The sequence below is a fragment of the Saimiri boliviensis genome, chromosome 13, assembly GCF_048565385.1.
Source record: "Saimiri boliviensis isolate mSaiBol1 chromosome 13, mSaiBol1.pri, whole genome shotgun sequence".
Lineage (NCBI taxonomy): Eukaryota > Metazoa > Chordata > Mammalia > Primates > Cebidae > Saimiri > Saimiri boliviensis.
This window is the reverse complement of record NC_133461.1, coordinates 59,912,058-59,927,902: the sequence shown is the minus strand read 5'-3', so window position 1 is coordinate 59,927,902 and position 15,845 is coordinate 59,912,058. Positions and strand designations below refer to the sequence as shown.

The 15,845-nt window shown below is 39.7% G+C and overlaps 1 protein-coding gene across 3 annotated transcripts in view; it reads left to right on the top strand.

The window, feature by feature from the left end:
* MYOM1 (myomesin 1) overlaps positions 1 to 15,845 on the top strand; it is a 194,559-nt gene that overhangs the window by 94,421 nt on the left and 84,293 nt on the right. For all 3 annotated transcript variants that reach the window (XM_074383712.1, XM_003924808.4, XM_003924809.3), the window contains exons 12-13: positions 1,302 to 1,501; positions 4,157 to 4,213. In XM_074383712.1, the coding sequence (XP_074239813.1) occupies positions 1,302 to 1,501; positions 4,157 to 4,213 (257 nt within the window). The remainder of the gene's footprint in view (positions 1 to 1,301; positions 1,502 to 4,156; positions 4,214 to 15,845) is intronic.

Below are 15,845 nucleotides of genomic sequence, written 5' to 3'. Positions count from 1 at the left end.
TGTCAGAAGCGGTGGCTTCCACCTTTCCTTCTGCCCACATGAGCTTAGGAAGCACGCTCTAGTATCACTGGGTCACCACAGCAGTATCTGCACAGAGAAGAGGCTGAATCTCTGGAGACAGATGTAGTTTGAGGAATTGTCCTGGCCCTCTCAGCTTCTGCCACTGCCCCACCTCCCCAAACCTCTAGCAGCTCCAGAATTTCCACCAAGGAGGATTAGGGGAAATGGATCAAAGGCAGGGATTGAAGACACATTTGGTAACACTTTAGATAAGAAAAGTGAGTAAATTATCTATTCCACTTTACATAAGGAAATTATCTATTGTCTGTATCAAAGAGAGGAAGGTGATCAGGAGGCGGGGCGATAAACTCCCCACACCAAACACCTTTGTCCTGCCACTGACAACCCGCACGCCCCTGAAAATCATATGGGAATTACATATTTTAGACATAGAGCCATATTGAGGAAAAGATATGAACTAAAAGTACAGCAATCTGCTCATAAAAAAAAGTAAGAGTTGCTTAATCCTAGTGCTGTAAATTTTAATCACGTGTTGAGCCTCTAAAGCTTTGTTGATCAGGCCAACAGCATGATATGAGCTATCACATTTGTTTGCTGGGGAGTGACCCACTCGATCCCCAGGTACCAACTGCTGTAAAAGCACTCAATTAGAAACGAGCATTTCCAAATACCTACTCAATCTGCCCCTGTCAGGCCTGGGCATCTCCCTGCCTCTCATCAATCTCATCTGTTAAAGAAACAAACATCTTCACAATAACCTCCTTACCCTTTACACAGGATGGAATGACCATCAAGTGAGAACACATTGTGAACTATTTTCCAAACTACAGTACAAATAGATATCTTTTAAGATGCCAGCTTTCTCAATAATACCTCTGTTTTTTAAAGAAAATACCTAAAGAAGACGAAGAAGTCACTAATGGTAGAATTGAAGGCATCAGCCAGGGAGATGTTTGAGGGATCCTCTCCAAGGCAAAGATTGTAGACATTTATCTGCTTATTTCAGCAACCCCCAAACCCATCTGCTTTGTACACAAGGCCCCTCAGATGCCTGCTTTTCATGAGTTCCGGAAGGACGTGAGACTTCTTTCCTCTTGGTAAAGAAGACACAGTGCATTTGAGTGGAACTGAGTGTCTGCAGTTCACCAGCTAGTGAGCCACACTTGATTTGGATATTTTACAACGAGAAGATCCAAAACAACTGGACGGGTTTGCAGCTCTGGAGCTATTCACTGAGCCATACTTCTTTTAATATTTTTGTCAATCACTCATTCCCTTAGGTGTGAGGTGGGCACAGATAGCTGGTCACAGTGCAATGACACACCTGTGAAGTTTGCTCGTTTTCCGGTCACTGGATTGATTGAAGGTCGTTCCTATATCTTCCGAGTTCGAGCTGTGAATAAAACGGGAATAGGTTTCCCATCTCGAGTTTCTGAGCCTGTGGCTGCTCTGGATCCAGCTGAGAAAGCTAGACTTAAAAGTAAGTACTTTTCTTTTTTCAGGATCTTCTGTAAACCTTTTAAAAATGACTGCAGGAATCAGCTTCATTGCAAGGTCGTTTCTCTCCCTTCCACTAGAGGGAGGCAAGAACAAGAAATCCTGTGTTTCATCAGAAAATCCAAGGAGGAAAATCCCCAGAAAACATTGCCTTTATCCATTCTCTTAAGAGCTTTATTTTATTTTATTCAGAAGACTTTATGTTATTAAACTGAGTTCCAGGCATTGTGTGTGGAATGAAGTATGAAAGCAAAGAGTCTGGAGAGCATTTTTATTCCTGTTGTTATACATTCCAAAAATAATTTTCTTTCTGGCTCAAGGTCTATTTCTTTACCTTGGAGTCCACCCTTAGAGCATTAATATCTCAGTACAGTGTGTCTCTCTATATCAAAGGAAAAACAGATAGACACCATTATATCTGATCTATGTTCGAGTTCTCATATCAGACTCAAAAATAATTTGTTCAGGCCTAGTGCCATGGCTCACGCCTATAATCCCAGCACTTGGAGAGGCTAAGGTAGGAGGATTGCTTGAGCCTAGGAGTTCGAGACCAGCCTGGGCAACATAGAAAGACCCCAACTTTACAAAAAGAAAAAAAAAAAAGAAGAAAAAAATGCCAGGTGTGGTAGCACATGCCTATAGTCCCAGCTACCCAAGAGGCTGAGGTGGGAGGATCGCTAGAGCCAAAGAGGTCAAGTGTGCAGTGAGCTGTGCTTGTGCAGCCTGGGCAACAGAGCAAGACCCTATCTCAATAATAACAATAATAATATTTCAATATGTTTAGTCTTCAAGTCTTTTTTTTTTTTTGAGTTGGAGTTTCACTCTTGTTACCCAGGCTGGAGTGCAATGGTGCAATCTCGGCTCACCGCAACCTCCGCCTCCTGGGTTCAGGCAATTCTCCTGCCTCAGCCTACTGAGTAGCTGGGACTACAGGCACGTGCCACCACGCCCAGCTAATTTTTTGTATTTTTAGTAGAGACGGGGTTTCACCATGTTGACAAGGATGGTCTCGATCTCTTGACCTCGTGATCCACCCGCCTCGGCCTCCCAAAGTGCTGGGATTAGAGGCTTGAGCCACTGCGCCTGGCCTAGTCTCCAAGTCTTAATGTCAAAACCGTGGTACATGAATCATGCCCTATATTTGTTTCATGGAAACCCATATGACATCTCCAACTATAGGAAACATAAAATGGCATTACAAGAAGTGTTGGATAGTAACATTTCAGTCTTATGCCAGGCTTCTCAACCTTGGCCCTACTGGCATTTTAGGCCAGCAATTCTTTGTTGTGGGAGGAGGTGGCTGGGGGTGTCATATTTATTGCAGGAGGCTGAGCAACATTGCTTGTCTCTACCCACTAGATGCCAGTAGTGTCACCTAAGGGGCAAAATCACCTATGTAGAGGACTGCTGGTCTATGCCACATTCACAATGTTATTCTTTACCTTCAGTACATGTAGTGGCATTGTAAAAATCTAATTAAAATAACATCACTGGCCAGGTACGGTGGCTCACGCCTGTAATCCCAGCACTCTGGGAAGCCAAGGCGGGTGGATCACCTGAAGTCAGGAGTTTATGACCAACCTGGCCAACATGGTGAAACTCCATCTCTACTAAAAAAAATACAAAAAATTAGCTGGGTGTGGTGGCAGGTGCCTGTAATCCCAGCTACTCAGGAGGTTGAGGCAGGAGAATCTCTTGAACCCAGGAGGCAGAGGTTGCAGTCAGCCAAGATCGTGCCACTGCACTCCAGCCTGGGAGACAAAGCAAGACTCCATCTCAAAATAAATAAATAAATAAAATAATGTCACAGTTTCCCTGGCAACTGTATCTCCTCAAGTTCCTTGATTGCTCTTCAGTCACTTTTCACCAGCCCTCTGACTTCCTGCCCCCTTTTCTAAACTGGCAAATTCCATCTCATACATTCATGTACTCCTCTTTTATAAATTCCAATAAAAAAAGACTTGTCTGAATTGCAAATAAGTTATCTCCTTTACCACCTTTCTGTTTTTGTGCAAACTCTGGCAAAAAGTCCCTTTATTAATGCAGGACTAGAACCATTCTCTCTCATGTTTACGGGATCTTACAAGTGAATTTTCACTTTAACTTGGTACCCATATCATTCATTTTCCTTCCTCAGGATCTCAACTGATTTTCTTTGTAATGTTTTTCAAAATGTAATGAGAAAAATTGCTTTGCTGAGCTTTCCTGGAGGATCATCACCTCTCCTGTTTCATCTTCATTATGACAGATAAATAACTACTGGGCTTACAATTGTTCTGGAAATGCTTCTCCCAAACGCGTGCTATCTCTTCAGAGGGGATGAGAAAGCCTACCTGTTTCAGGAGATTCATATTGAACAGTTAAATGAATACAGGTTATTGACCTAGCTTGTACAACAGAAACATCTCAGCCAGTCCAGGCAGATTCTAGGCTCCAGCAGATTACGAGTCCCTTGAGGACAGGGACTGTGTTCCCCACAATGCCCTCTACGTGTTGGATAAGATTCATAGGAAAACACATAAGTCTACTAGTAACAATCCCAGTTGTGACTAATCTAGCCACTTTCCCAATTCATCAATGCAGCTGATAAATTGCACATTTGTGAACATCTATGATTTTTATATTTGTCTCTGTTCAGGTCGCCCCTCAGCACCCTGGACTGGTCAGATCATTGTTACTGAAGAAGAACCTTCAGGTAAGAAGTCTGGTTGCCCAAGATACTATTGCTGATGTTTTGCTAGCCAGTTCAACTTTTGTTGTAGAGAGTGCAGTGTGCATGTCCTAAGACGTTTTGGGAAGAACATTCTAAAATATCTGGAGTTTTAAGTAACATTATCAGAGAATCCCATTTTATTTTAACAGCTTTATTGAGGTGTAATTGACATGCAGTTAAACTGCAAATATGTAACATGTACAATTTGATAAATTTTACACGTGTATATGCCCATGAAACCATCATCATTATCAAAATAATGAACATATTTATTATCCCTAAAATTTACCCCTGCCCCTTTCTAATTCTTCCCTTTCACGTCTCCCCCCATCTCCAGCCATCACTGATCTGCTTTCTGTAACTATAGTTTACATTGCCTACAATTTTAGATAAATTGAATCATGTTCATTTTTGTCTGTTTTTCTTTACTCAGCATGAAATTTATCTACGTTGGTGTGTTTATCAATTCATTCCAGTATATTTATTCATTCACTGTTTTAAGCTTCTATGAACATTCTTTTTTTTTTTTTTTTTTTTTTTTTTTTGAGGTGGGGTTTCGCTCTTGTTACCCAGGCTGGAGTGCAATGGCACGATCTCGGCTCACTGCAACCTCTGCCTCCTGGGTTCAGGCAATTCTCCTGCCTCAGCCTCCCTGGAACATTCTTAACTGTTTCTGTGGACATATGCTTTCATTTCTCTTGCATAAATACCTAGGAGTTGAATAGATGTGTTATACGATAAGTGTATACTTAATTTTTAAAGGAACTGCCAACTGTTTTTCGAAATGATTGTACCATGCTACATTCCCACCAGCACCCCAAGAGACTCCCAGTTACTCCCACATTGTCACTAGCGCTCAGTGTGGCCAGTCTTTTTAATTTTAGCCATTCTAGTGGGTTCCTAGTGGCATTTCTTTGTGGCTTTGATTTGCATTTTACTCATAATGTCAAGCATCTTTTCATGTGTTCATTGGCCAGTGTTCGTGACATTGGGCATCTTTCTCAAATCCAGGTATTTTTCCTGTTTTTTCCCCTCCCGGAAATGTTATAGCATTAGTTTTTTACATTTCACTCTGTGATCCATTTAAAATTATTATTTTTTCTATATTACAAGAAGGGTCTCAATTATTACTATCATTTATAATTGCATATGGCTATTAAATTATTTTAGCAATATATATTGAAAAGACTATTCTTTACCCAACAAATTTGTCTTGGCATCATTGTCAAATTCAACTGATTACATATTTGTAGATTGATTTCTGGAATCTCTGTTTTTCTTCCCCTTTGTCAATACCATACTGTCTTTATTACTGTAGCTTTTCTGAGCTTCATTTTTTTAATATATAAATTTTAGCACCTCAAAATAAGTATAAGTCCTCTAATCCTGTGTTGGCTTTTCCCCCCAAAGTTGTTTTGGCTATTCTGTCTTTACATTTCTATTTAAATTTTAAATTTAGCTTTTCAATTTCTACAAAAACGTGCTGGGATTTCAACCTAACAGCATTGACTCCTTTGATTTATGCACATATTCTGTATTTCCATTTATTTAGGTTTGCCTTAATTTCTCTGTTTAGTAGTTTTAGTGTGCAGGTCCTGCACATTTTAATAGATTTAATCTCAAGTATGTCATATTTCCGATGATACTGTAAATGGTATTACTTTTTACTTTAATTTGCTTTTATAAAGAAACTAGTATAATGAAAAACAATTGATTTTTGCATATTGATTTTGTGTCCCACAACCTTGCTAAACTAATTTATTAATTCTCGTAAACATCAGGGTTTTTTTTTTTGAAATTTATTATGGATTTTCTAATACAGGATTATGCCATCTATAAATAAACATAAATCCTTTTCTGTCTGGATACCTTTTATTTCTTTTTCTTTCCTTATTGCTCCATCTAGAACCTTTTTTTTTTTTTGAGACGGAGTATCGCTTTTGTTACCCAGGCTGGAGTGCAATGGGACGATCTCGGCTCACCGCAACCTCCGCCTCCTGGGTTCAGGCAATTCTCCTGCCTCAGCCTCCTGAGTAGCTGGGATTACAGGCACGCACCACCATGCCCAGCTAATTTTTTGTATTTTTAGTAGAGACAGGGTTTCACCATGTTGACCAGGATGGTCTCGATCTGTTGACCTCGTGATCCACCCGCCTCGGCCTCCCAAAGTGCTGGGATTACAGGCTTGAGCCACCGCACCCGGCCTCATCTAGAACCTTTAGTATAATGTAGAATACAAGTGGTAGACTGTTCATCTTTCCCTTTTCCTGATCCCATGGGGAGAGCATTCAATCTTTCACCATTAAGCCTAACATTAAGTGTAGGGCTTTTTAAAAGAATATATGTATATATACATATATATAATTGCACTTTAGGCTCTGGGGTACATGTGCAGAACATGCAGGATTGTTGCATAGGTACATACATGGCAATGTGGTTTGCTCCCTCCATCCCTCATCACCTACATCTGGCATTTCTCGCCATGTTATCCCTTCCCAATTCCCTACCCACCACTGTACCTCCTTTATTCCCCTCCAACGGACCCCAGTGTGTCATGCCCCCCTCCCTTTGTCCATGTGTTCTCATTGTTCAACACCTGCCTATGAGTGAGAACATGTGGTGTTTGGTTTTCTGTTCTTGTGCCAGTTTGCTGAGAATGATGGTTTCCAGATTCATCCATGTCCCTACAAAGGACACAAACTCATCGTTTTTTATGGCTGCATAGTATTCCGTGGTGTATATGTGCCACATTTTTCCTTGTCCAGTCTATCATCGATGAGCATTTGCGTTGGATTTGCTATAGTAAACAGTGCTGCAATAAACATACTTGTGCATGTGTCTTTGTAACAGAACCATTTATAGTCCTTTGGATATATACCCAGTAATGGAATTGCTGGGTCAAATGGAATTTCTATTTCTAGGTCCTTGAGGAATCTCCACACTGTCTTCCACAATGGTTGAACTAATTTACACTCCCACCAACAGTGTAAATGTGTTCCTATTTCTCCACATCCTCTCCAGCATCTGTTGTCTCAAGATTTTTTAATGATTGCCATTCGAACTGGTGTGAGATAGTATCTCAGTGTGGTTTTGATTTGCATTTCTCTAATAACTAGAGATGATGAACATTTTTTCATATATTTGTTGGCCTCATATATGTCTTCTTTTGAAAAGTGTTCATGTCCTTCACCCACTTTTGAGTGGGTTTGTTTGTCTTTTTCTTGTAAATCTCTTTTAGTTCTTTGTAGATTCTGGATATTAACCCTTTGTCAGATGAGTAGATTGCAAAAACTTTTTCCCATTCTGTTGGTTGCTGGTTTATTCTAATGATTGTTTCTTTTGCTGTACAGAAGCTCTGGAGCTTAATTAGATTCCATTTGTCTATTTTGGCTTTTGTTGCCAATGCTTTTGGTGCTTTAGCCATGAAGTCCTTGCCTATGCCTATGTCCTGAATGATTTTGCCTAGGCTTTCTTCTAGAGTTTTTATGGTGTTAGGTCTTATGTGTAAGTCTTTCATCCGTCTGCAGTTAATTTTAGTGTAAGATGTCATGAAGGGGTCCAGTTTCTGCTTTCGGCACTTGGCTAGCCAGTTTTCCCAACATCATTTATTAAACAGGGAATCCTCTCCCCATTGCTTGTTTTTGTCAGGTTTGTCAAAGATCAGATAGTTGTAGATGTGTGGCATTGCCTCCGAGGCCTCTGTTCTGTTCCATTGGTCTATATCTCTGTTCTGGTACCAGTACCATGTTGTTTTGATGACTATAACCTTATAGTATAGTTTGAAGTCAGATAGCGTGATGCCTTCAGCTATGTTCTTTTTGCTTAGGATTGTCTTGACTCTGCGGGCTTTCTTTTGGTTCCATAAGCAGTTTAAGGTGGTCTTTTCCAGTTCTGTGATAAGGGTCATAGGTAGTTTGATAGGGACAGTGTTGAATCTATAAATTTCTTTGGGCAGTATGGCCATTTTCACAATATTGATTCTTCCTAACCATGAGCATGGAATGTTTTGCCGTTTGTGTCTTCTCTTATTTCATTGAGCAGTGGTTTGTAGTTCTCCTTCAAAAGATCCTTTACATGCTTTGTTATTTGCATTCCTAAGTATTTCATTCTCTTTGTAGCAATTGTGAATGGCAGTTCGTTCTTGATTTTGCTCTCTTTTAGTCTGTTATTGGAGTATGGGAATGCTTCTGATTTCTGCACATTGATTTTATATCCTGAGACTTGACTGAAGTTGCTTATCAGTTTAAGGAGATTTTGGGCTGAGATGATGGGGTCTTCTAAATATACAAACCTGTCATCTACAAATAGAGACAATTTGACTTCCTCCTTTTTTATTTGAATATTCTCTATTTCTTTTTCTTGCCTGATTGCTCTGGCTAGAGCTTCCAATACTACATTAAGTAGGAGTGGTGAGAGCAGGCATCCTTGTCTAGTGCCAGATTTCAAAGGGAATGCTTCCAGTTTTTGCCCATTCAGTATGATATTGGCTGTGGGTTTGTCGTAAATAGCTTTTATTATTTTGAGATACGTTCCATTGATATCTAGTTTATTGAGAATTTTTAGCATAAAGGACTGTTGAATTTTGTCGAAGGCCTTCTCTGCATCTATAGAGATAATCATGTGGTTTTTGTCTTTGGTTCTGCTTATGTGGTGGATTACATTTATAGACTTGCAAATGTTGAACCAGCCTTGCATACCCAGGATGAAGCCTACTTGATGGTGCTGGATAAGCTTTTTGATGTGCTCTTGCAATTGGTTTGCCAGTATTTCATTGAAGATTTTTGCATCTATGTTAATCATGGATATTTGCCTTAAGTTTTCTTGTTTTGTTGAGTCTCTGCTGGGTTTTGGTATCAGGATGATGTTGGTCTTATAAAATGATTTGGAAAGGATTCCCTCTTTTTGGATTGTTTGGAATACTTTCAGAAGGATTTGTACTAACTCCTCTTTGTACGTCTGGTAGAATTTGGCTGTGAACCCATCTGGACCTGGGCTTTTTATGGTTGTTAGGCTATTAATTGCTGCCTCAACTTCAGCCCTTGTCATTGATCTATTCAGGGTTTCAACTACTTCCTGGTTTAGGCTTGGGAGGGTGCAAGTGTCCAGGAATGTATCCATTTCTTCCAGGTTTACTGGTTTATATTCATAGAGTTGTTTGTAGTAATCTCTGATGGTACTTTGTATTTCTGTGGAATCTGTGGTGATATCCCCTTCATCATTTCTTATTGCATCTATTTGATTCTTCTCTCTTTTATTAATCTGGCTAGTGGTCTGTCTGTTTTGTTGGTCTTTTAAAAAAAACACCTCCTGGATTTATTCATTTTTTGAAGGGTTTTTTTGTGTTTCTATCTCCTTCAGTTCTGCTCTGATCTTAGTTATTTCTTGTCTTCTGCTAGGTTTTGAGTTTTTTTAAATCTTGCTCCTCTAGCTCTTTCAATTTTGATGATAGGGTGTCAATTTTAGATCTTTCCTTGCTTCTCAAGTGGGCACTTATTGCTATAAATTTTCCTCTAGACACTGCTTTAAATGTGTCCCAGAGATTCTGGTACGTTGTGTCTTTGTTCTTGTTGGTTTCAAAGAACATCTTTATTTCTGCCTTCATTTCATTGTTTATCCAGTTAACATTCAAGAGCCAGTTGTTCAGTTTCCATGAAGTCCTGCAGTTCTGAGTTAGTTTCTTAATCCTGAATTCTAATTCGATTGCACTGTGGTCTCAGAGATTATTTGTTATGATTTCCATTCCTTTGCATTTTCTAAGGAGTGGTCAATTATGTGGTCAATTTTAGAGTAGGTGCAATGTGGTGCTGAGAAGAATGTATATTCTGTGGATTTGGGGTGGAGAGTCTGTGGCTGTCTATTAGGTTTGCTTGGTCCAGATCTGAATTCATGTCCAGGATATTCTTGTTAATTTTCTGTCTTGTTGAGCTGTCTAATATTGGCAGTAGAGTGGTAACGTCTCCCACTATTATTGTGTGTGAGTCTAAGTTTCTTTTTACCTAGTTAAGAACTTGCTTTATGTTTCTGGGTGCTCCTGTATTGGCCACGTATATATTTAAGATTGTTAGCTCTTCTTGTTGCATTGATCCTTTTACCATTATGTAATGTCCTTCTTTGTCTCTTTTGATCTTCGTTGGTTTAAAGTCTATTTTATCAGAGACTAGGATTGCAATTCCTCCTTTTTTTTGCTCTTTATTTACTTGGTAAATCTTCTTCCATTCATTTATTTTGAGGCTATGTGTGTCCTTGCACATGAGATGGGTGTCCTGGATACAGCACACTGATGGGTTTTGACTTTTTGTCCAATTTGCCAGTCTGTGTCTTTTGATTGGAGCATTTAGCCCATTTACATTTAAGGTTCATATTGTTATGTGTGAATTTGATCCTGCCATTTTGATACTAGCTGGTTGTTTTGCCCATTAGTTGATGCAGTTTCTTCATTGTGTTGATGCTCTTTACTATTTGGTATGTTTTTGGAGTGGCTGGTACTAGTTGTTCCTTTCTATGTTTAGTGCTTCTTTCAGGAGCTCTTGTAAGGCAGGCCTGGTGGTGAAGAACTCTCAGCAATCACTTGTTCATAAAGGATTTTATTTCTCCTTTGCTTATGAAGCTTAGTTTGGATGGATATGAAATTCTAGGTTGAAAGTTCTTTTCTTTAAGGATGTTTAATATTGGTCCCCACTCTCTTCTGGATTGTAGGATTTCTGCCGAGAGATCTGCTGTGAGTCTGATGGGCTTCTCTTTGTGGGTAACCTGGCCTTTCTCTCTGGCTGCCCTTAGCATTTCTTCTTTCATTTCAACACTGGTGAATCTGCTGATTATGTGTCTTGGGGTTGCTCTTCTTGAGGAATATCTTTGTGGTGTTCTCTGTATTTTCTGAACTTGAATATTGGCCTGCCTTTCTGGGTTGGGGAAGTTCTCCTGGATAATATCATGAAGAGTGTTTTCCAGCTTGGATTCATTCTCTCCATGACATTCAGGTACACCTATCAAACGTAGATTAGGTCCTTTCACATAATCCTATATTTCGTGGAGGCTTTGTTCATTTCTTTTCACTCTTTTTTCTCTAATCTTGCCTTCTTGTTTTATTTCATTGAGTTGATCTTCAATCTCTGATATCCTTTCTTCTGCTTGGTCTATTTGGCTATTGAAACTTGTGTATGCTTCGCAAAGTTCTTGTGTTGTGTTTTTTCCACTCCATCAGGTCATTTATGTTCTTCTCTAAGCTGTTTATTCTCATTAGCATTTTGTCAAACCTTTTCTCAAAGTTCTTAGTTTCTTTGCATTGGATTAGAACATGTTCTTTTAGCTCGGAGAAGTTTGTTATTACCCACCTTCTGAAGCCTGTTTCTGTCAATTCATCAGACTCATTCTCCATCCAGCTTTGTTCCCTTGCTGGTGAGGAGTTGTGATCCCTTGGAGGAGGAGAGACATTCTGGTTTTGGGTGTTTTCATCCTTTTTGTACTGGTTTCTTCCCATCTTTGTGGATTTATCTACCTGTGGTCTTTGTAGTTGATAACTTTCAGATGGAGTCTCTGAGTAGATGTCTTTTTTGTTGATGTTGAAGTTATTTCTGTTTTTTAGTTTTACTTCTAACAGTCAGGTCCCTCTGCTGTAGGACTGCAGGAGGTCCACTCCAGACCCTGTTTGCCTGGGGATCACCTGGGGCAGCTGCAGAACATTAAGGGTTGCTGCTGTTTTTTTCTTCTGTTATTGTCATCCCAGCAGGGTACCAGCCAGATATCAGCCTGAGCTCTGCTTTATGAGGTTTATCTTTGGATATACGGGGGTCAGGGAGCTGCTTGAGGAGACAGTCTGTCCTTTATAGAAGCTCAAGTGCTGTTCTGGGAGCTCTGTTGTTCCACTCAGAGCTGCTGGGCAGGTATGTTTAAGTCTGTTGCAGCAGAACTCATAACTGCCTTTTTTCCCAGGTGCTCTGTCCTGGAAAGGTTGGGCTTTATTTATAAGTTCCTGGCATGCTGCTGCCTTTTTTCAGAGATGCCCTGCCCAGCAAGAAGGTAGCCTTGTCACAGTCTGCCAGCAGAGGCATTGCTGAGCTGCCGTGGGCTCTGCCCAGTTGCTGTGTGAACTTCTTTGTGGTTTTATTTACAGAGGTACAGTTAGAACTGCCTCAGTAAAGGTGGTCTGCCTCAGTAATGGTGGATTTCCTCAGTAATGGCAGACTGCCTCGGTAATGGCAGACACCCTTCCCCCACAGAGCTGGACTGTCCCGGGTCCAGCTGTGCTTGCTTGGAAACTCTCAGTCCAGAGCATTTCAGATTGCTGGTCTTTGTGGGGGTGGGACCTGCTGAGCTGGATCACCTGGCTCCTGGTTTCAGCCCCCCCCCTTTTTTTTTTTGAGACGGAGTTTTGCTCTTGTTACCCAGGCTGGAGTGCAATGGTGCAATCTCTGCTCATCACAACCTCCGCCTCCTAGGTTCAGGCAATTCTCCTGCCTCAGCCTCCTAAGTAGCTGGGATTACAGGCACGCACCACCATGCCCAGCTAATTTTTTGTGTTTTTTGTAGAGATGGGGTTTCACCATGTTGACCAGGATCGTCTCGATCTCTTGACCTCATGATCCACCCACCTCGGCCTCGCAAAGTGCTGGGATTACAGGCTTGAGTCACCTTGCCCAGCCCTCAGCCCCCCTTTTTTTCAGTTGAATGAGCTGCTCTGTCTCTCAGGCATTCCAGGCCCCAGTTGAAATGGTCAACCAGATTTGTGTGAGTTTTTGTGCAGAGACCCACTGCGCCAGCTCTCTGTGCTGGAAACTCATGGTGCTTTTCAGCCTGGGAAACTCCTGGTCTGTGGGCAGTAAAAGCTAGTATGGAAATGCAGTGATCACTCACCCACTGTGTTGTTCTCACTGGGAACTGCACTACAGAGCTGTTCCTATTCAGCCATCTTGGATCTGCCTCTCATCTTGATTCAGGGTTTTTTTCTTAAGAGAGATATCCTTTATCAAGTTGAGGAAAGTTTCTTCTACTCTGGTTTTCTGGGAGTTTATATTAGGAATAATTGTTGGATTTTGTCAAATATTTTTCTTGTATCTATTGAGATGATCATATGATATTTATTTTTTCATTAACATGTTGAATTACATTGATTTAATTTTAGATTATTAAACCTAAATAAAATAAATGACTTAAACTAAATGTCACAGTCCTGGGTTGAATCCTACTATGTCATGCTGTGGTATACTTTTTATACATTGCTTGAGTTTATTTGCTAAAAATTTTAAAGGAAATTTTGTATCTATATTCATAAAATATATTGGTCTGTGGTTTTTCCTAGTAAAGTCTTTGTTTGGTTTTGGTATTAGGGTAATGAGTGGAAAGTGTTCCCATCATTTTAATTATTGGAAAAAGCTTGGCTGGAGTGCAGTGGCATGATCTCGGCTCACTGCAACCTTCGCCTCCCAGGTTTGAGCAATTCTCCTGCCTCAGCCTCCTGAGTAACTGGGATTACAGGCATCTGCCACTACGCCCAGCTAATTTTTTGTATTTTTAGCAGAGACAGGTTTCACCATGTTGGCCAGGCTGGTCTCGAACTACTGACCTCACGATTCGCCCACCTCAGCCTCCCAAAGTGCTGGGATTACAGGCATGAGCCACTGAGCCTGGTCTGAAGTATTCTTTTATAACACATGCACCTAGTGCTAAATATTTTTTTCTAGGTACTCTTTTAGCTATGTTTCACACATTTTGATCTATTGTGTTTTCATTTTTATTTTGTGCAAAATACTTGCCAATTTTTTGATACCTTCTGTGATACATGGATTATTTGGAGTATGCTATGTAGTTACTAAATATTTGCAGATTTCCCAGGTACCTTTCTTTTATTTGTTTGTAATACTATTATAAAAATTAAATAGAATATATTTTATATTATTTGAATCCTTTTAGATTTGTTGAGCTTGTTTTATGCACCAGAAAAAGGTCTATCTTGGTAAATATTTAGTGTGCACTTAAAAAGCATTGTATTTTTTTTTTTTTTTTTTTTTTTTTTTGAGACAGAGTCTTGCTCTGTCACCCGGGCTGGAGTGCAGCAGTGTGACGTTGGCTCACTGCAACCTCTGTCTCCCAGGTTCAAGTGATTCTCCTGCCTCAGCCTCCTGAGTAGCTGGGATTACAGGCACATACCACCATGCCAGGCTAATTTTTGTATTTTTATTAGAGATGGGGTTTCACCACATTGACCAGACTGGCCTTGAACTCCTGACCTCAGGTGATCTGCCTGCCTTGGCCTAGGTCAAGTTAGTTGATAGCATTCCTCAAGTCTTTTAGATCCTTAATTATTTACTGTTACTAATATCTACTTGATCTATTAATTACTGGGAGAGTAGTGATGAAATATCTGACTAAATGGTGGATTTATCTATTTCTTCTTGCAGTTCTACCAGTTTCTTCATATATTTTGGGAGTGTTATTAGATGAATTAACATTTTTATTACTGTATCTTCTTGTGAACTAACCAGTTTGTTATTATAACATGACTTCTTTTACCCATGGTAGTATTTTTTGCCTGGAAATCTACTTTAAATATAGCTATTCCAGCTTTCTTTTGATTAGTGTTAGCATTAGTGTTAGTGTTGAAAGTTTTGCTTTTAGCCTATGAATGTTTTTATATTAACACTGTGGGTTTCTCATAGGCAGAATATAGTTGGGTCTTGCTTTTTAAAAAATCTAAATTGCTAATCTTTGCCTTTTAATTGGAGTGTTTTAACCATTTACATTTCATGTGATCATTGATATGGTTGGATTTAAAATAATCATCTTGCTGTTTGGTTTCTATTTATTCTACTTGTTTCTTTTTTTCTCTTTTTCTACCTTTTTTGGATTGAGCATTTTTTTATTATTTCATTTTATCTGTGTTCTCTCTTTGGCTATAATTTTTTGTTTTGCCTTTTAGTAGTTTAGAATTTATAATATACATCTTTTCACAGTCTACATTCCACTAATATTATATTACTTCACATGTAGTGTAACAATTTACAACAGTGAATTTTTATTTTTTTTTTTGAGACAGGGTCTCACTCTGTTGCCTAGGCTGGAATGCAGTGGCACAATCATGGCTCACTGCAGCTTTGACCTCTTGGGCTCAAGCAATTCTCCCACCTCAGTCTCCCAAGTAGCTGGGGCTCTAGGTACACACCACCATACCTGGCTAATTTTTGTATTTTTTGTGGAGATGGGGTTTCACCATGTTGCCCAGGCTGGTGTCAAACTCCTGAGCTCAAACAATTCACATGCCTTGGCCTCCCAAAGTGCTGGGACTACAGGCATGAGCCAGTGTGCCTGGCCTGCAATGGTATTATTCCATTTCCCACTCTTAGCCTTGGTACTGTTATTGTCATACATTTTATTTGCCTATTTATTATAAACTTCTCAATATGATATTATTATTTGACTGTAGTCAGTTATCCTTCAGAGGTATAAAATATGAGAAAAATGGTTTTATTCACTCACATTATCATTTCCATTGATTTTCATTTCTTTGTATAAATTCATATTTTCATCTGATATGATTTCCTTTTCACCCGAAGCACTACTTTGAACATTTCTTGTAGTGCAGGTATTTTACCTTTTGTTATATGAAAAACCTCTATTTACC